Source organism: Carassius gibelio, chromosome A9 (genome assembly GCF_023724105.1).
Source record: "Carassius gibelio isolate Cgi1373 ecotype wild population from Czech Republic chromosome A9, carGib1.2-hapl.c, whole genome shotgun sequence".
NCBI classification, from domain to species: Eukaryota; Metazoa; Chordata; class Actinopteri; order Cypriniformes; family Cyprinidae; genus Carassius; species Carassius gibelio.
In genome coordinates this window covers 26,600,623-26,623,196 of record NC_068379.1, presented here as the reverse complement: position 1 = coordinate 26,623,196, position 22,574 = coordinate 26,600,623, and the positions used below count along the sequence as shown (strand labels likewise).

General features: G+C 34.5%; 1 protein-coding gene across 3 annotated transcripts in view; it reads right to left on the bottom strand.

Annotated features, from left to right (window-relative positions):
• The window catches only part of LOC128020278 (RNA-binding motif, single-stranded-interacting protein 1), a 60,885-nt gene extending 45,745 nt beyond the window's left edge, over positions 1-15,140 (bottom strand). The window contains exon 1 of one of the 3 annotated variants that reach the window (XM_052607114.1): positions 14,949-15,140. In XM_052607114.1, coding sequence (XP_052463074.1) covers positions 14,949-15,017 — 69 coding nt within the window. In that variant the 5' untranslated portion in view covers positions 15,018-15,140. Of the gene's footprint in view, positions 1-188; positions 507-6,955; positions 7,120-14,948 lie in introns of those variants that run through there. The other 2 variants (XM_052607115.1, XM_052607116.1) reach the window with 2 other exon arrangements.
• Positions 15,141-22,574: the final 7,434 nt, after the last annotated feature.

Here is a 22,574-nt window from a genome sequence, read left to right as displayed (position 1 = left end):
GAAGTACTGCTTTTAGACACTAGTAGTCTTTCATCCATCAATCATCAATGGAACAAATGACAATAACAGTGTCAATAGCAGTTTCCACAAACACCTTAGCCCGGATCATTTCAAATGATGACTTTAAAACCCAACTTTAGACAACAAATAACCATGAGGCCCACAATTAAAGTCAAAGAAGGTTTTACCTGTTTACGATTATGCGATGTCCTCAACGTGTGTCCAGAATTAGCAAAAATCATCCTTAACAAACGAATATCCACTGAAGGATGAATAAATTTCTACCAAAGGTTTCTATTGCGTACGTTCTCGTGTATCCAGGAGGGTAAAGTTGTATCAGTGGCTCTATAAACCATAGAGACGGAGCAGTGCTGTCATAGAGTCTCACTTTGACGTATCTTTTAGACAAGGGAAGAAATAATAGCATGAGCAGTTTATATCCCACGGACGCTTGCTATAGTCGGCTTGACCAGCCCGTCTGTTTCGCTCAGTTCATTGATCTGCGGTGACTTCTCCAAAGAACTACACCTCCCACTATGGAAGAAGCCACTGTGCTCTGTTTAGAGGGGGGACGTGCACACAAGCAACACTTAAACACATCACAAAACAGACTCTTCACTCAGATACTAATGCATATTGCATGCTAAGCATGCATGAATGCATTTACATCCACTGTAGCATGCACAATGCTCTAGTTTTAAAACGAGAGGATTTGACATTAAATCAATCCCCCCTTTGGCTGCTCTTGGTTTCCTTTGCCTCGCATACTTCACATTCCTGTGTGAGGCCATTAGGTTTTGTGGTTTTACAATTTCATATGTGCTATATGGACTGATTTAACACTGCGTTTAGAACAAGAACCCAAAATGTAGGTAAACAGCATGAAAATCATTGGAAATTAAATATAGATATATTCTAAAAAAGGGCCACTTATAGCTTGTCGGTGTTATCTAACTGCAGGAAGAGCTGGTATGTAAACTGACACTCCTCTACGGGTGGAAGAGCTGGCTGTGTAGTTAGGGTAAAATTCACGAAAACATGTTCAGGTCACGCTCAACCTTGTAAAGAGAATGGAGAAACCAGGAATTATATTTTGCATGAATTAAATGAAGCATATTGTAGGACCATTAAAGATTATTTGCAATGTGACAGAATTTTCATGACAAATAGACACAGATGACTTTAGGAGTGCTTTGTTTGCTTTGTCACATTTATTTTAAATTAAAGTGATTTATTAAATAATATTTAGAGGCATGTAATATAGATAATTATATTACATGGCGTTACATTTTATATATATTTAATTATTTTAATGCAATAAAATAGTGGGGGAAATGTATGTATGTGTTTGTATGTTATGTTATTTTATATAATTTTCATTTTATTAAAAGAAAAAATAATAAAACACATTTACATATACATTTATACACACACACACAAACACACACACACACACACACACACACACACATATATATATATATATATATAAAGAGAATAGACAATAAAAATGCAATATAGTAACAAAATATAATGTAAAGAAAATATCAGTAGACAGAATTGTGAATGTGCATATATATATATATATATATATTTATTATTATATATTTATATATATTATTATATATATTATTATATATATTATTTTATTATTTTATTTTTTATTATTATTACTACTACTACTAATACTAGTCTACAGAATTAATTTTCTATTCAACCATTTGGCTTAATCGCTCAACATAAAAAATAATAAATAAATAAATTACATAAAATCAAGCAAATGCTAAATGTCCACAACCTAAAAACCATATCTGTATCAAATAAATCAATGAATAAGTTGAAGTTTCTCTATTACTGACGACAAGGCTCTGATATCTACATGAATACTTCATTTAAACTCAAGTCACACCAGCAACTATATTAAAGTATGACATAACAGATGAGAGGAAGTCTGGCAATAACGCTGTGACCAAGACACGTGACACAAATGCAGCCTCTCTTATATTTGAGCTGCTTCTTGGACTAGATTTCAGCTCTTCTCAATCTGGAAATTCATCAACCAGCTGCATCACTGAAGGAGGAACATGCACGCTAAACACTTGATGATGCCTTTCCTTCACTGTCTGCTGCAACTCATCCATTTAGACACAAATAGAAAGAAAAATGTAATTCTCTCAATGCACACAGCACGTCTCGCCTTTCTCCGTCGCTCTTGCTCTTTCTCGGAGGCTGTGATGAATGTAAGGCACGTCCTCGCACCTAAACACTGCATTTCCTGTTGTCTTCTTAAATAACTTCCCCTGAGCTCATCAGTTTTTGATTTCACTCTGCTGTTTTGAATCTAAGTTTGATCTTAAGAGCACCGAAAACACCTTGTGGTATCAATAATCCTCGCCATCCCCCAATTCTGCTTAGACATTTTTACGTTTACGTCGGATAGTTAGGATGGAAATAGGTCATTTTTATCGCTTTTATCACAGGAGTTAATTACATTTGACTATATATTCAAATAGAAAGCAGCTATTTTAAATAGTAATAACGTTTTAAAATATTACTGATTTTATTACTTTTTTGATCAATTAAATGCGGTCTTGGGTGCAATTTCATTACCTTAGCTTAAGCATTCCGCTAATATTATAATGTTTTCATACATTTTCAAAATAGACAAAGTGATCCAGATGCGTTTTTAAATAGTTACATAAGCAGAGAGGTGCAATAATGTGGTTTTCTGCACTCGAAGGACACTCAGGGTCATTCACTCGGTCATGTACGTGTTTGTATGAATGATGGCAGCACGTCAACAGGCAAATATAGCAGAAAGGGATGAATCAGCAAAAGCAGAGGGTCAGAGAGCAGAAGAAGAGAGAGCAAAGAGATTAAAATGTGAATATATTTAATAACAATTAATAGTTTCTTAAAATACAATTCTATCCATCTATCTATCTGTCTAGCTAGCTATTGTACACACACACACACACACACATATACACATATATATATATATATATATATATATATACACACACACACACACACACACAATAAATAATAATGTCGAGGAAAAGTTCATTTATTTCAGTAATTCAACTCAAATTGTGAAACTTGTGTATTAAATAAATTCAGTGCACACAGACTGAAGTAGTTTAAGTCTTTGGTTCTTTTAATTGTGATGATTTAGGCTCATGTTTAACAAAAACCTACTAATTCACTCTCAACAAATTAGAATACTTCATAAGACCAAAAAAAAACAAAAAAACATTTTTAGTGAATTGTTGGCCTCCTGGAAAGTATGTTAATTTACTGTACATGTACTCAACACTTGCTAGGGGCTCCTTTTGCTTTAATTACTGTCTCAGTTCAGCGTGGCATGGAGGTGATCAGTGTGTGGCACTGCTGAGGTGGTCTGGAAGCCCAGGTTTCTTTGACAGTGATCTTCAGCTCATCTGCATTGTTTGCTCTCTTGTTTCTCATCTTCCTCTTGACAATAGCTCATAGATTCTCTCTGGGGTTCAGATCTGGTAAGTTTGCTGGCCAGTCAAGTATACCAACACCATGGTCATTTAACCAACTTGTGGTGTTTTTGGCAGTGTGGGTAGGTGACAAATATTGCTGGAAAATGAAATCAGCATCTTCAAAAAGCTGGTCAGCAGAACGAAGCATGAAGTGCTCCAAGATTTCCTGGTAAACGTGTGCGATGACTTTGGTTTTCAAAAAACACAATGGACCAACACCAGCAGATGACATTGCACCCCAAATCATCACAGACTGAGGAAACTTAACACTGGACTTCAAGCAACTTGGGCTATGAGCTTCTCCACCCTTCCTCCAGACTCTAGGACCTTGGTTTCCAAATGAAATACAAAACTTGTTCTCATCTGAAAAGAGGACTTTGGACCACTGGGCAATGGACCAGTTCTTCTTCTCCGTAAGACGCCTCAGGAGTAGCTTAACAAGAGGAATATGACAACTGTATCCAGTTGTGTGGTGGCTCTTGATTCCTTGACCCCAGCCTCAGTCCACTCCCACTCAAATTCCTGAATCGATTTCACTTGACAATCCTCATAAGGCTGCTGTTCTCTCGGTTGGTTGTGTATCTTTTTCTTCCACACTTTTTCCTTTCACTCAACTTCCTGTTAACATGCTTGGATACAGCACTCTGTGAACAGCCAGCTTCTTTGGCAATGAATGTTTGTGTGTTACCCTCCTTGTGAAGGGAGTCAGTGATTGTCTTCTGGATGACTGTCAGATCACCATGATTGTGTAGCCCAGTGAACCAAACTGAGAGACCATATTGAAGGCATGGCATGACACAATATTCTAATTTGTTAAGATTGGATTGGTGGGTTTTTGTTAAATGTGACAATTAAAAGAACCAATGACGATTCCAACTGACGCGCATCCACAAACTTGTTGCGCTGTCGCGTCTTCAATTGCCGAACACATTGTTTCCCACGACTGTATATGCACTCGCGACTTTGATAACTGTGCACATCATTTTGTCTTACTGTACATCTAACGGCAGCGAGCTGCAACTGCCGCAACTAAATTACATTATATTTGTCCCATATTGTCATTAATATACATACTGGCTTCAACTTGGTCCACTAAATAAATAGACTGCTATGTTATGCAAGTATGAGGGTTAGATTATTTAGTGTACATGTCATTTCAAGAGTGATAGAAAATATTTATTGTAATGTATTTTAAACGTTTAAAAATGTGGAAAGCACTCATTGCATCACAGCATCTCCTGAATGCATTATTATTTGTAAAACGGGCTTTATGGAGAGTAGGTATACATGTTTATAAGTTTAACCGTTTATATTTCATTAATTAAGGGAAATTAACAAGTGTCTCATCCCTCAAGGGACTATTTGGCCAACAAGCTTATTCCTGCTTGAAAAGCAAAACGTTATTGATAGAGTAAAAAACATCAACTTTGAAACACATGCTGATTGATGGACTAGCATTACTCAACATTACCTTCCAGCAACGCTACATTCAGTGAAGGTAAAATCTTTTAAAATCTCTTCAGACTCATGTGCCTCTAGAAGCTTGCTTCTGCAAGTGAACGTTGCTTGATTGTTCATCCCAAAGAAGCACAAAGTCACTTTTACCGACTTTTACATGAAATGTTCCCTTCTGGTGGAATGAACTCCCCAACTCAATCCGAGCAGCTGAGTCCTTAGCCATCTTCAAGAATCGGCTTAAAACACATCTCTTCCATCTTTATTTGACCCTCGAACTTTAACACTCACTATTCTAATTCTATTCTTTAAAAAATCTAACTACCTTTCTAATCTTTTTGTATTCTATTATCTTTAAATTTATTATGCAATTGTATATGTATGTGTGTGTGTGTGTATGTGTAAAGACCTCTAACTAGCTTGCTCTATTATTTTTTTTTATTCTATCCATTTTCTTTTTATTTATTATATTATTTAAAAGCCCATTTTACGTGTGTTAACCTAACTGAGACTTGTTATAGCACTTATATATCATTGCTTTTTTGTTGTTGTTTTTGATTGCTTCCACTGTCTTCATCTGCAAGTCGCTTTGGATAAAAGCATCTGCTAAATGAATAAATGTAAATGTAAATGTAATAGAAAGTAGGAGTGAGTTCACACAAACCCTACACAACGTGCAGCGATATTAAGAAATGCCCTTTCAACAATACTGACCTAATATGCAAATTATTGAACATAAATTAATCTAAAACAACTCTTTCTACTATTAGCATTTAACTTTAGACATTTACGCTCTTAGCAGGAGAATTCTTAGTATATGAACATTGAATTTCATCATAGTGTATATAGTATATATTGCTTTACGTGAAAATACTGTATGTATGCATGCAGAAATAGTTGGACATACTTATAAATCCAACTTTATTCAGGGAGCTGGACGATACATGGAAACATGTTTCCACCATGGAATAAAAAAAAATACAATTTTAGACTATATAAATGTATTCTGAGGAAAAACAGACAGAACTGCGAGAAATTAACAAAGATTTGCAAGATGTCAGTTCGCAATTGAGTTTTTATTCCGAGATGCATGTTTTTCCTCAGAATGGCAAAGAAAAAAATAGATTTTTTTTGCAATTAGATATTTTAATTCCACAGTGATAATATAGTTACAGATATAGATATAAACAATAGTTACAGATATAGATATAAACAATCACGCAGCTGAGATTTGCTATATATATATATATATATATATATATATATATATATATATATATATATATATATATATATATAGTATACAGTCTCTTGCTTTACTTGAGTGTGCCGGATGTAAGGTAGGATGGACTTGTAAAGTACAATACAATTCATCCTTTGCAATACCATTCAAAATGTGAATTAATCCTATTTGGGGACATTGTTGTTGACATTTTAAGATAAACATCTGAGTCCTGAAGCAAAACCAGTCAAGAACCGCTTGGTTTACAAGAGCAAGGATGTTTAGTAAAATCTCAAGAAGCTGCAGGAAAGCAGCCCACAAATCAGCCCTAAAGTAGCCCTGCTTGACACGGTACAGCTGTCTATGCTGAATGTGCAGAGAAAACAAATGAAGAGAAAAGCGTTCGCCTCCCCCACAGGCGATCAGAGCGACTATATATCACACTCCAGCCTGCCAACATGTGAGCACACATGCATGTGTATAAATCCATGCATACTCAGACTATCTCTGTACTGTAGTTAAGGCACCCTCCAAACATCTTTGACTGCTGAACAAGAAGCTTTTGGACTCCAATGCAACGTCTAAAGCGCCACGTTAAAGCGAGCAACTTGCCCAGACCACATTCTCGACATTCTCCCTGCCTTCCACCGTAATGGAGAAACATTTCAGCCTGTGACTTCCTATCTCGTTCAGTCTCGGTACATCTGCTCTGTATAAATAAAACGTTGCAATGTGTGCGTCGTCGAAACAATGCCAGCATACGTACCTTCCTGCCTCTGCCGCCTGGCTCGAATCGAGGGCCCCATCTTCTAGACGGGGGCCACATTGTAGTCGTTAACAGTGACAGCTTCGAGTTTTGTCACTGCGAAACCAGCGTGTTTACATGTGTGTGTGTGCGTGTGTGTGTGTGTGTCTGTCGCACAGGAAGACGCCTCTTTCACACGGACAGTCAGTGAGAGAGAGAGAGAGAGAGAAAGAGAAACAGAGAGAGTTTGGATGTGTGCAGGGCTGGTGGGAATACAACACTATACTGTAGCTTACTACTTACTGCACAGTATGCACTCTTTACTGCCTACTGCGTTTTAAAAATAGTGCATTATGCAATGCTAAAAGTTTCAAACAGCTGTACGTCTTATGAGCTCATGACGATGCATAATCTTGATAATCTTCTATTGTATAGAAAATCAATTTACATTTATGCATTTGGAAGATGCTTTTATCCAAAGTGACTTAAGTTGCATCTAAAGTTATATTTCACCCAATAAAAATAAAAACAACTCTAATTCAAATTGTGGGGTAAACTATCCCTTTAAGGTACACATTTTTATTAGTTATTGCTTTCTATCGAAAATACTCCACTTTTTGCAATCCAAGCAAACCTTGAGTCATGGAAATTGATGTTAAAATCGTAGATCTGTTTACTTCCAGTTCATTCACATTACATTAGAAATGAAAGTAGAAGTTGAGGGTGTTGTATTGTGGGATGAAGTATCCTGTGCAGTACACATACTTAAGAAGCAGACATTTTTATGATATATATATATATAGAGAGAGAGAGAGAGAGAGAGCAGGTTATCAATATAAATGCATATATATATAGAGAGAGAGAGAAATAATTTTCAATATTAAAATAAGACAATTTTACTTTATTCTCATATATTTAAATTCACTGGCCGATTTTAATGAGTAGTGAAAAATAAGTTGAGAAAATGAATAGACCAGAAGATCAGAATGCTCAGAATGTATGTGTGTAATTATTTTGCACATAACACTGAGACGAGCTTTACCAATGTAGACAACTTCTCAGATTTTAATAGGAATGATCTAGTTTCATCCAAATACGCTGGTCGCATTCACTTTAGACATGGATGATGTGCATGCTAGGATGCAATCTTAAGTGTTTGATTTTGTCTAAATTGGAATTGGATTGGGGCTCTGAAAGAAATCCAGCAAAATTAGATCCTCTAAAATTCACGTCTGTAATATGATTTGTGTAATTGCATGACACAAAACAACACTTCGCTCCCGCAACCCACACATGTAATTTTAACACATGAGAAATTCTCCAGAGTGAATATTGAAAAATGACAAAAAAGATGACTATGAAGGGCTTTTTTTTTTTTGCATCCAAACCTGATGCAGCATTAATAATCCCACCGTCGAGTGAAATATTCATATGTAAACTGATTATCTGCAGAAAATGAGTATACGTAAATTGCTCTGAGGGAAAGACAGTGACAATGTGACATCAGTTGTGATGCTTTCATAAACCATAATGATGAATCCAAAGTAAATAAAATAAATATAAACATTCATACATGCATTAATATTAATCAGCTTTATTCTCGGATAATACGGTGAATTAAATACTTCTTATATGATTATTTTGTCTTTTTATTTGGAACTTAACATAACAAAAAAAAAATTGATATTTGTGCAACCACAGCTTCTTCACATTGTTAAAAAAAGTAGGAAAAAATATATTTAATATATAAAACTAAATAGCTTTATTTTTGGATAATGAGAAGGTTAAAATGAATTAAATATGTCTTAATATATGTACAAATATTGAGCAAAATTCACACTGTGATCGCACTGAGTTTTACAATAATAAAGAAAGCTGCAATGCTTTTTATTTTTTTTATTTTTTTGCATCGTCACGTTATCTCATGTCATTCCCAGGTGTAAATGGTGTAAAATCATCCTGTCCACTGATACCCAACACAAAAACATCTTCCGCTAAAGCAGAATCTCTACCAGCCGATAGATTTAGCGTCATCCGACAGTCTTCAAATTGCTTCTTTCCACAGCGAACCTATTTTTACCCCATTCGGTCTGCACATATTTACTTACACATTTACTGAATTGCCTGTATACACAATCTAACAAAGCAGGTCTATTAATACCAGACGAGTATGTGTGGCTCTCATTGACCTTGTCAGTTAAGCTGAAGGGCTTTTCCAGCTCTCCGTCTGTGTTTGTGAGACAGGCCCTTGGCAGAGCGCTTCACCGCCGCGGTGGGTAGTATTGTGAGCCGGTCCCTCATTTTCCTCATGTCAAAAAGTTCCCAGAATGACTATCATAGGAGAACAATTGGAATTCTTTCAGCTCGGCACGCATATAATGAGGCGGCTGCGGCGCTGGTTAATTGTGTACATTCTGCTGCCAGGCAACTCTTCAGACTTCATTGTAAACATTGTATAGGGCTTTTTAAAGGCCCTTCACAATGGCTTTGTTTGGTTTGCAGGCTCTGTGTGTAATGTCCAATGGCAGTTAATGTGCTAAAACCCACCCCTCGATCACAGGCTCATGTTGACACGGCCAGCCCACCTACACTGATCAAAAACTGCTGATTTTTTATTGTTATTCATATTATTGACGATGCATTTTTTTAACACTGGTGATAATGCAACAGCACGTCTCCCTTGACTTGGGAATTTAACATGAATAACTTGTTACAGTTCGGTTGCTTCTCAAATAGCTACGGAATTCCTAGGCCAATTTCATGCATTCTTAAGAAAATGCACACTGCAATATAAAAAAAAAAAAATACAAATAAAAAAAAAAAATACCCGGATTCTTATTAAGCTTATTTTACCCTTTATATTAGTTGCACATTATTTTCATCACAATTAAGCACAGATTCCCCCATATATATCAGTGCCACAATGCAACTGAATATTTGCACTTCCATTTATACTCTTGCTAAAACTGTTTTGCACAGACTGTAGATAGATCTAGTGATTGTGCACTATTGCACAATTTATTATTCTGCAACACTTACCAGATTACACTTCCATTTGCATACAGTTTTCTAAACCCACTTGTACTATACTGACATTTGTTCAATGACAATAAATTGAATTTAATGCCATCTAAAAATGTCAATAAATGGCTATTACACAATAACTTTTATTTAAATCAGCATAAATTAAAAATAAATACTGCTATGCACTACAGTAAAAAAAAATGTGGTAAAAAATGTGCTTAAAAATCATAATGCAAAAACCTTAATAGTCCTCAAACATGCTTAGTTTTTCTATAAAATAAAATATAATACTGTGAAATATGATGTAAAGATGTTTTTGACACTTTGACCCTTTGACCCTGAATTTTAAATCTTTTTTTTTGCAGTTGCATATGCTATTCTTAACTATTATTCACTGAAATTAGTTTAACAACAACATTTGTCTAAGTTAATTTAAATGGCTGTAAAACAATCATATGTATTTAATTCAGCACAAATTAAAAGCAGTTAAAAAGACTGCTATGCATTATAGTAAGCATAATTTGGCAAGAAATGTGCTTAAAAATAATGGCATAATGTATCATTTAAATACATAATGTTCAAATGTTCAATTTTTATAAGAAAAATACAATAGAGTGAAATATAATGAGAGCACGTTTTCAACAGGTTTTAAGAAATTGAATCTTTTTTATTTTTTATTTAAATTAGCACAAATCATGCTATAAAAATAGTGCTCTCCATTAAAGTCAGCAAATTTGTTACCTGGAGCACAAAAGCAGTCTTAAGTCGCTGGGGTATATTTGTAGCAATAGCCAAAAAAACATTGTATGGGTCAAAATTATCATTTTTTATTTTATGCCAAAAAAAATCATTAGGATATTAAGTAAAGATATTTTGTTAATTTTCTACCATATATATAATAAAACTTAATTTTTGATTAGTAATATGCTTTGCTAAGAGCTTCATTTGGACCACTTTAAAGTCTTTAAATTCTCAATATTTGATTATTTTGCACCCTCAGATTCCAGATTTTCAAATAGTTGTATCTCGGCCTAATATCATCCGATCTTCATAAACCATACATCAATGGAAAGCTTATTAATTCAGCTTTTGCATGATGTATAAATATGCATTTTTAAAAAATGACACTTAAAACTGGTTTTGCGGTCCACGGTTACATTTGTCAAGAAATGTGCGTTAAAATAATGTCATAATGCAAAAACCTTAATGCTCATAAAATATGCTCTATATATGCCAAACATAATGAAATATGATTAGAAGCATGTTTTCAACAGGTTATGTGAGACCCATTTGACACTACAATTAAACAGTTAATCACATTCAGATCTGTTCAAATTCAATGCATAAGATTTGTTTATAGCTTAAACTGTGCATCATGCTGTAAACAGTCGAGTGGAGCGCCATATAAATGTGTTCTACCTCTCCGCCTCTCAAATAAAGACAAAAGCTGTTGGCTTCCAGCCTTGAAAGAAATCAAGCTGCTGCAATAATAAAAAAAAAGCCCGTTCCTCCCTTCCTTGTCAAAGCTTATCTTACAAAAGCATCTCAACTTGTTCCAAGCTCCTACAAGGGCATGTGCCTAAATATAGCAAACACTGGAAACTTTCTGAATCAGAAATGAAATTCTAATTACAAATATAAGAAATGAGGGAAGATAAATAGTGTGAACTCGAACCGTGGGCTATTTATTCTGTCCACTTCATTGTGGAGTTGATGGAGTGTTTATGGGCCTGTATAACTGTAAGTATACTGCAGTGTTTGGAGGTTCAAGACACTTCTGTAAAGTCAACATGTTATACAACAATCCAAAGCTTCATGGCCTCTCATGTGCAACCCATATCTTGCCTCACTCCATTTGAGCCAACTGGTACAACTAAAGACACAAAAAATCTAATTTGATCTTATTTATACTTCCCCAAGCTCCTGGTCTTGTTGTACATGATTCATCAGTCAATATTATTCTAAAGGAGACAAAAAAAAATAAAGTTTGTCTTTACTAAATGTATATCAAAATGTAATTTACTACGCAACTAAGTCATTATGGGACGACATCATTAATGCTATGGATGCATGATTTGGGGGGGAAAATAATTCTGATCAAAATTGAAAAATTGTTATTTAAAATGCGACTAAAAATAAATATTCCATTGTACGGTTGCACAATTAGTATTATTAATATTAATCAACAATTATACTTAATATTGTTATTATTATTATTATTATTATTAATTAACAAAACATTTTAATTTTATTATTATTATTATCTCCTATTGCAAAATTGCACTTTAAAATAAAAAGTTAAGCATTTTTGCATTACTTTAAATTTAAATTTATGACCATTGAATTGAAATATTAATTTTCAAATGTTAAACCATCATACTTTTATTTTCACAGATTTAAACTTAACATGCACTTTTTACTATCAAATAAATTCCTGATCAATAAACTCATGTCTGGGCTTCAATGTTTCCGTCAGAAACACATGATCAGACTAAAATGTGTTGACACATTGACTTTGATAATACTGAAATATGAAGCCTTGCTGGAGACAAGAACATTAAAGCATAAAAACACTCAAGATCTGATACTTATCTGACACTCACAGTCAGACAAACTTTCCTCATTTGCATCAATTTTAATAAAGCAAACTATAAACTATTTATATCAAATATTCAGCCACTGCAATAAATGTGATGTGCAATTAGCATCATATCTAAAGTCAGGCAGTATAATGGATGTACTCCTCAGTATTGATCATCTGTGAGGATGTCTCTGATAAACAGTGCAAACTTCCTCTCTGCTCCCCATCTTTCATGCCGATTCTCACCTTGTTCTTTTAAACAGCCTTTTACCATGACTTAAATCCAGCACTGTGAAAACGGCATGTCTTTTTTAGCTTATTAACATTTTTGGGGGGAAAAATATTAAAATTACAGGTTGACCAATAGAACTTTTTATGAAAGATGTTGATGGATGGTGGTGTTCATGAGGAAATATACTCCAAATTGAGTATAATATTTGAAAACATTACAGCTAACTAGGCATTGTTTTCTGTCAAATATGTCAAATATGTCAATATAAAATATGTCAAAATATTTTGCTGATTGCACTAAATAAAAAAAGAAAGCACCAAAATAATACAGTAGATCAAGACCAACCAATCAGCTAATATTTCACCATTTAAAGGTTGTAGGTTGTAGGACTTGCCACTAGAGGGCGCACTATCAAAACAATAACAATCGCTTGGTTTGATGACGAAGGAGCATGGGATGATGGGATTTGTTGTCTTCTACCCAACCGCTGACAGCCATCAAATCAGACGGAAACATAAATCATGTATTTTATGATGAGTTCAACCATTTGCGCGAGTAGATTACATACCCCGCGTTTGGCGTGTATGCCTCATAATACTAATCTTGTTGATCGTTATAATAGCATACGTTTTCTGTAAAGATACAAATCAAAACAACTCATCTGTCGAGTAAAACACAAGCGAGATCGGCATCTCTTTCTAGTTGAAGTATGTCGCGAAGCTACTTCCGCATTTGTCAATCCACGACACTGCTGTCATGTGGTTTGTACGTCAGTAAAGGTGGTAACAATGAGTAACTAACGTCATTAGATTCATATCCATGCTACATACTACGACACAGTAGATGGCGGTATGCACCTTAGGGATGGTTGCAATCTGCCACAAAACTAAGAAGAAAGAGAACTAACCTCATTGAGATGCGACTGCACTGCCCCGTGTCACTGTTTGGGAATTTGGGAATTTTTCTCATGATTTACAAGTAGTTGAAAACATTAGAGATATTGTTAGTAATCAGCTGGACAAAATATATAACACTAGCCTAGTGGTTTTTGTATATTTTACTGCAAATATCTTACAAATTGTACCTTTAAAAGATTATCGGCCAGCGACTGGGCCTCAATGACTTGACTGAAGTAGCTAGAGAAGTTTCAGTTTCGATAACATCTAACAACAGCCTTGTCAATGGAAAGAAAACATTTTCAGTTTTGATTTGTTTTTAATTTAAGAGAGAGAAAGAGAGATTTTGAGTGACTATTGTGTTTAAAAATATTGATTTACTAATATTAAAAAGTCATATTAATTCAATATATTTAATATTAAGCATTTTATCTCACAGTTTATAAAATTTGCCATGCTTAATTTGTCGTATCTAGCCTTTAATATATAAGTAGCCTGTGTTAACCATTAACCAGCCTGCTGGAAAAACTGTAAAATATATATATATATATATATATATTATTATTATTAATTTTTTTGTAAATACAAGAATATGTTTTAATACATTTTATATTAAGAATTGTATTTATTTTTATTAAAGCATTTTATAACACTATCTATAATATATCAGTATGTCAGACATCACTCAGCCTGCTTATATATATATATATATATATATATATATATATATATATATATATATATATATATATATATATATATATATATATATATATATAGCCTATAGGCGTTATATCGGTCATTGACCACCCACTAAAACACTACATCCGTCAACAACCAACTGTGTAAACAAACTACACAGCCGGTCTTCTCACAATTAAACGGATTATTTTGAACTAAAAGACACAATAATGGTTCGAAAGTGGCTAAACCAGTGTTATAAATGAACAAGTTCACAGGAGAATCGATCGCAACATCGCGCACTAGACCAGAGTTCAGCGCGAGCGCGTCATGTCACAGGAATTCACAACCAGCAAAACATTGAATAATGCCAAAAACGACGGCCACAAAGAGTTTCAACCAGCCCTGCAGCGACGATTAGCTTATATCTGATTAAAAAACGATTAAAAATGTCCGCCCGAAAGTACGCACGCTTTAAACTTACTGACTACAGTATCGACCGATACTTTAAAATAGCCCACAGTCTCCAATAAAACATGACGCACAGCAGTCGGAGCCACAAAAGCGATATCAAACATGAGGTGAAACTGATTTTCATACCTTGGCTTGCAGGTAAGGGGGGTAATAGTAGGTGTATTGGGGGTACATCTGCCTCCACACCTTGCCCATTAAGATTATCGGTAAATTTAGATGCGGATGTCACTTCTGTCAGACCTGAAACGCGGAGAAAACCAACACCGAGCGCTGCTGTCGACGTCCAAACGCGGGGACTGGAGTGTAGTGGGCGGTGGAGCTGCAGTGGAGCAGAGCAGCCGCCCTCCGGTGCACACACACACTCTGCTAACAGTCTGCAACACACACTAATAACACTGTGCATCTAAAGCAACGTGTGAGAGTCTGCCATACATGTTTCAGTGTTTTTAATCATGCAGTATATGGTGAAAAATAAAATATAATAGACTAACAAATGTTCTTGGCTTATTAAGAGGTTGAATTATTACTGCAGACATTGTTTTTTACATTTTTTTTAGACAAGACATCAAATGTACAGTGTGTACCTGCTCATTTCGCTAATGAGCCAAATAGAGGAGATGGGGGCAAGTTGTCACTTTTTTTTTTTTTTTTACTCTAAATGTTATTGTGATTGACATACACAAACCTTAAAAACGTAACTACACAAAAAATAAACTTTTGAATATGTTTCTCTTATTGACTATGCATTCTGACCATTAGTGTGGCATATTGTCACTGTATCTGGGGTATAAGTTGTCACAAGTTATGACTAGTCTATAGGCTTTTCAGCTAAATTTAAAACAATACAGACAAATTGATATGGCAAAGAGGGTCGCAATAAGGGAATGATTTCAAAATACTGATCAATATCATATAGCCAAATATTTCACTAAATTGAGCAAGCATGTTTCTAAATACTAGGAAATGTATTTAATGTGCATTTGGACATAAATATAAAGTAATGCAAGCTCTCCAAGTAAACTATTTAAAGTATAACATATTAAATAATAATAATAATAATAAAAAGCCTTTATTCATGCCCAACAAATTACATTGAATTGTAGATTAAAAAGCAATTAAAATTTTTTTGCATTAATAATATATGACATTATTTGGCATTAAATCACTTTTTTATTAAGAACACCAGTGAACAATTTGAAACTCTATAAGTGATATAATTATCTATGCAAACAGAGATTCAAATGCTGCTTTCACAACATTTCTGCAGGCCTGTAGTTTGGAGTCCAGCCAGATGTTGGTGTGAGTGATGCTTCCTGTTCAGCTTCAGGATACAGGAAGCATCACGCATGTCGGAGCGCCCCGTGAAGAAGGGTTGGACCAAAGCCTGCTGTTAAAAGCCATGAGCCAGTGAATCCCCTTAATCTAGACGACAGAGAGAACGAGAAGGGAAAACGATGACTAAAGCTATAGTCATATAATTAGGTGTGTTATATACCTGGAATTAAAATTTTTCAATGCATATCTGTCCCTTTCCAAGTTTCCATGTGATCATTGTCTTAATTGCCTTGCAATTAGTCTCAGACGGCACTCCCACAAACCTGTCTGATGCACATTGTGCAAAACTTCTATTATACTGATTTGATATGCATCAGACCAGTTCAGAGCAGCTCCTCGTCTCTAGCTCTTGCTTTTTCATGCATGTTTTTCTTGAATGTGCAGTAATCACAGAATTAAACATAATGTCATCCAGGCGTGGGAAGGGCCTGTTCAGGTCACCTTGTGTTTTTTTGTTTCCGTCCTGCCGTGGTTCCTCTGCCCTGATACCAGCTTCCAGATGGAGCCTCGTGACACAGTCATTTATCATAGAAAAACACATACAGCCATTTATTACAAAAAAAGACATTCATTTGCTGTAAGTTCAACAAGAAATTGTTCATACTTCTGAGTGAAACAGGACATCTAACAAAAACATTTTTTATTTAATCAATTGTGAATTGTAAGAGAAGGTTCATCCATTCATATACTAATGGACCATCTTTAATAATACTAATACAAAACCTGGCCCAGTGTTTGGTGTAACAACAAGTTCAGGTGGGTAGAGTTTAATATGGAAACCCATTTCTTCCACGGGATAAAAAAAAAATAAAAATAAAAAAATAAAACAACTCTAAAATATTAAAAGTCAGAAATGCAAGTTATAAATTCTGAACTGTGAGATATAAACCTGCAATCTTAAAAAGAAAAGTCTGTATTCTGAGATTTAAACTCGCAATTGTGAGAAAAAAAGTCACAGTTACTTTTATGAAATTATTTATTCTGTGGCAAAAACTAAAAACAATTGCGAGATGCAAACTCAGACTTCAGTGTAAAGAGAATTGTGAGAAAAAGATATTTATTTGTTGCAATCTTTTTTCTCAGAATTGCACATTTATATTGCGCAATTATGTGTCTCTATCACACAATCCTGACATTAGAATTAGAATTTTTCACTTTATATCTCAAAATCTTTATTTAAAAAGGATGAATTATGAGATATAAAAACTAGAAAAGTTATAATTGAGGTATAAACTGAAAAGAAGTTGCACTAACTTTTTTATTTTTTTAATCTGTGACAGAAACAAAAAAACTATTGTAAGATGTAAACAGAATTCAGTTAAAAAGATATAACCTTTTTGTGAAAGTCAGAAATCTGACTTTGTATCTATGACTGTTTATCTGAAAACTTCAAGAAAAAGTTCAGAATTGCAAGAAAATATTGCAATTACCTTTTTTATAGCATGGGAGAAACATGCTCCAAGGCCTTAAATGCAGAAAAAAAAACATGTTTTTAAAAGTTTTTCATTTAATTCATTTTTAATAAGTGAGAAAGCACAGAGGAAATCTAAAAAAATCACAAAAATGAAAGCACGTCTAAATGTAAGATTCAATGCATTTTATTAGTTGCTAATAACTCAGCTTTTATTATTTTTAAAAACTACCAAAATTAGCCTGGATGATATAACTGTTGTCATACAGTATCGATGTAAAATAACTTCGAATATGAGTTGGTAGTGGAAAATTTTGAATGAAAAATGACTTTTGATTGCAGACTTTGCTATCTTTGGCAAATCTGATCACAGTTTGAGATCTTTGTTGAGATGTGATATTACTAGGGCGTTTTTCTTAGGAGAAGTGCAAATCTCCGTTTGATCTTCATTTGCTGTCACTGTTTGTGATTTCCTTCCTGTTCATGTATGCACACCATATCCCAGTCACCCTTTATTTTGGAGCGAATGCAGGAAGGTGTTAAGTGTAATGGTTCAGTGAATGCATGTGTTTCTGAGGACCTTCATTCTGCTGACCTGTGCTTTGTGTTGTCATGGCTTTTTGCAGAGCTCTCATTCTTCAGCTTGTTTTTTTCTCTCTTGTCCATCAGCTCTGTGACCTTTGTGATAGTACGAGCTCATTGGTCAGCCCACTCCGTAGGCCACACCCCCAGGATGTTTAGAAAACAGCAGCAACTTTTTTGGACAATAAAACAATGTCAGTGACACAGCTGATTTAAGAATCTGTGACACAGTTAGATTCATGTGACGGGAAATGACCGTAGGGAAAATTTCACTGCTCGAGTTTCACTTTAACAAAAATAACTCTATTTGTGTTTGTTACATGGAAGTAGAGTTCAATAGGCAGGTTTCAGACGTAAAAATCGAAATTGTTTTCTGCAAAAATATTTTTATTAATACTATTAAATATTTCAGACCTGCCATGAGCTCTGAGGTTTGACAGTAATGATATTTGCTTAGCTTGAAAGTGTGCAAAACCAAAAATACTTATTCTTATTTAATGATTTTAAATCGATTGTTCTATTTCATTTTTATTTGATTGTCTCGAACAATACTTTATGGAATCATGCTGCATTCATTCATAATTTAAGTGCAAGAGTCTTATACCTTTTTTAATGCATTTTCATACGTTTTTAGCTTCAAATCAAGTACGTTATGATTCATAGTTTTAGTTCCTGACAGAACTGTTAATGATTTTAACCTGTTAAATGTCACCCTGTCCCGTATACGGGACGCCAACGTTGACTATACTATATTACAATCAAATCTAATCTAATCTTGACAAACTATATATCGTTGGAAAGGTCTAAGACTCCCAAATATATATTATACCAATATTTTTTGTTAAAAATTATGTAGGAAAAGTAATAGATCAATTTATGACAAGAGTGCACCCTCAGAAATCTACATTACAAAAGGAGCTTTGACCTTTGTTTAAAGAAAAGACTTCCTCGTTGCCTTTTTCTCTATTACATTTTAGAAATCATCAGAAGTTATATATCACTTGAAAACATAAAATCTCAAAATTCATCCTTTAAAACACATTTTAAAATCAGACATTGCATTACCATGTAAATGGCACATCAAAATCATGTTACAAAATGTTTTCAGTCATGAAATATAAAAATGTAGGTTCATGCACATTCATGTCTATCTTCAAAAACGTGAGTGACAGTTATCAGGTTAAATCCCTAAAAAGAACAGTGGGGGGGGGGATACCTGCAAAAAGTACCCCAGACTTTCTCAGCAGCTTTGGTTGCTTTAGTATGTTTCCCATATTGTCATGTTATATATCAGGGAATTTTAAAATGGTATTTTCCATTGGAAATTGTCTAAGCATTTCCACATTTTGGATTTGAATAACATTTCTTGGTCATGCACAGCTCAAACATATACTATAGAGATAGAGAGTGCTCTCTTTTTAAATCCTATCGCATAGTTCAAATTCACAACATTACATTTAAAAATGATTTTCCATTAATCACAAAAAGCCATGAAGTTGTCTAATTAATTCATTGTCGACAAAACATCAGCTGAACAAATAATTGTTTATTTCTCTCTGTGTGTCTTTCTCTATTACTTTTTTCACTCAAAATAGCTTTTTTTGGGCATAATTGTATAATGTTTCTATATTCTTAATTAATGACTGTAAATCAGTTGGTTTTTTTTGTACCATCACTTTTATTTGATTTTGACTTACAGTGCTTTATGGGATTTTAGTTATATATGTTTATATCTGTGTGTGTGTGTGTGTGTGTGTGTGTGTGTGTGTGTGTGTGTGTGTGTGTGTGTGTGTGTGTGTGTGTGTGTGTGTGTGAGTGTACGTGCGTGCGTGTGTGTGTGTGTGCGTGCGTGTGTGTGCGTGTGCATGTGTGTGTGTGCGTGTGTGCGTGCGTGCGTGCGCGTGTGTGTGTGACGTGTGTGTGTGTGTGTGTGTGTGTGTGTGTGTGTGTGTCCACAATACAGTTTGTGCAGTATAAAAAGCATTAAATATATGTAGAGTTCCCAGAATGATGGGAATACCTGTGTGTGTGTGTGTGTGTGTGGTGTACAGTAAGTGAAATCCAATTCAATTCAACTGAAATAAATAACTTATAATTATATATATTGTGTGGTGGGTTTAGTTTGGACTTGTTGTCATGGGATGCTCTAATTATGACAAAAAGAAGTGAAACTTCTGAGCAATATGACGTCAGTTGAGTCATCACCAAAAATAGACATTAAAATCCAAGCCAAATGAATAAGTTCCTTATTTTATTTTTTATTTTTCTGTTGGTGTACTTAAATGTCCAGCTAAGTAAGATCTTTGTTATTTTCCCTGACTAAAAGAAATCGGATTATAAGGACTAGTAAACTAAATTTGCCCCCGTGATTCTGGGGTTGTTAGCCGAGGTGTTGATGTGTGGTTGCGAGGGTTCTCTGTGGTTTCTCGTATGTTTCTGTACTGCCAAACCAGAAACATTAACATATGATCGCCCACACTTACACGTCAGTGTCTATTCAGTGTTCAGGAACTAGCAGGATAGATACTTTTATTCCTGAACAGCAGGAGAACTCGTGAACGTGAATCCTGTGGGTCGTGAAATGTGATCTCCTGTGTCTTCTCTGCATTCCAGAGCAAGATTCCTCATTACGTCTCGCTCCCATGAGCCGTGCCCTTTATCTGATCCCAGACCTACAGCAGTCTGTTTATTCTGTGGACTCTGAGACAGATTTACCAGCGTGTCGTTCTGCATCACCCTGACTGTGTGGTAAAGAGCGAACGAGAGAGATAGAAAGGCTAGATACACAAAGAGATAGACACCTTTTATTTTTCTAAACGTGTTAATGAGTGCTTTCCTTGTTTTACTCTGCATTTTCAGTGGTTGAGGCTTACATGCCACTCAGGTGTTGTTCCTATAGTCAGTTATGTGTTGTGTAAGATCTTGATTGGGGAATATTTGACCAATTGAAATAAGAAAATGTGAAGAAATTAGTGTAATTTTTACATTTTCTTCTTTTGTTTGTGCACTGATGTTTGTTGATCTTAATGTTTTTATGGTTGGGTTAATGTCTGGTCAGAGGAGTTGAGAATTAGCCAGCGGGCTAATACTGGCATGTTTACAGTACTGTTAATTAACATGCACTGTGATCTTAAATAAACAAACTAGAGATAACGAGAGATTCTACTGGATATACTGTTTTACAAATATATATTGTACAAAGTATTTTTCTTTTCTTTACAACCATTGAACAAAAATGACTCAATACCGAACAGTTTATCAGCTAATCTCAGTAGCTATTTTTTTTTAATATCTTTAAATTATTTTTCTCAAATACTTGTTTATTTAATATTACTTTTGATTCATTTAATCCTAATTTGCGAATACATTTTGCCCATACTTGTGGATTATTGTGATGTTTATATCAGCTGTTTGGACTCTCATTCTGACGGCACCCATTCACTGCAGAGGATACATTAGTGAGCAAGTGATGCAATGCAAATGTGTTCCCATGAAGACACAAACTCATCTTGGACGGCCTGAGGGTGACTTTATTTGCACTATTGCTAATCAGTTTATTAGTAGTGTGTATTACACAGTGTCTGATTGAACAGCCAGTGAGAAATCTACAGGACTAGATATAAAAGCAGTCAGGAATGACCTTTTGCTAACGACTTCAAAGGAACACAATGTAAGCATTACACTGAGTAGGACCCTGCAAAATCTCACACTGAGTCACACTGAGATCCATGAACTGATGAGGCCTTTTCTCAACGAATCTGAAAAGAGTAACAGGGCCATTGCATGTCATTTTGATCTGCTTTTGAGATTTGTACTGATCAGTGATGTCTCCATGGTTTAATAATAATTAAGATTTCTCCTGGAAAATACCTATAAGCAATTCCAGGACGCCGATTCGTCATCACCTGCCCAGGCACTTGAGAACATTCCTGTCAAACATGAAATCCCGAAGAGTATAAATTCAGTAAATTAAATAATGTCACGGTGCAAAAATATTTAATGGTCCTAAAAATAAGAAAATATTCCAAATAAGCTTACAAAAGAAAATGTATTTCATTTTGGTTTGAATTTGGGATGAAAATGTATTGAGAATTCTATGTACACACGCACACACACACACACACACACACACATTCAAATGAATAAATATATAGGAAAACATTTTGAAACCTGTCATTCATTAATTTTGTAATGCATGTATGAAAGGATTTCTTATTTATTTATTTATTTATTTATTTATTTATGTTGTAATGTTTGTAAGCAATAACTATTTGTTTGTTTTGCAATGCAAGTAAGCAGGATGATTTATTTATTGGTTTGTTTATTTTTAATGCATGCATTTTTTATTTATTTTATTTTTGTAATGCATGTAAGCAAGGATTTTTATTTAGTTATTTTATTTTTTGTAATGCATGTAAGCAAGT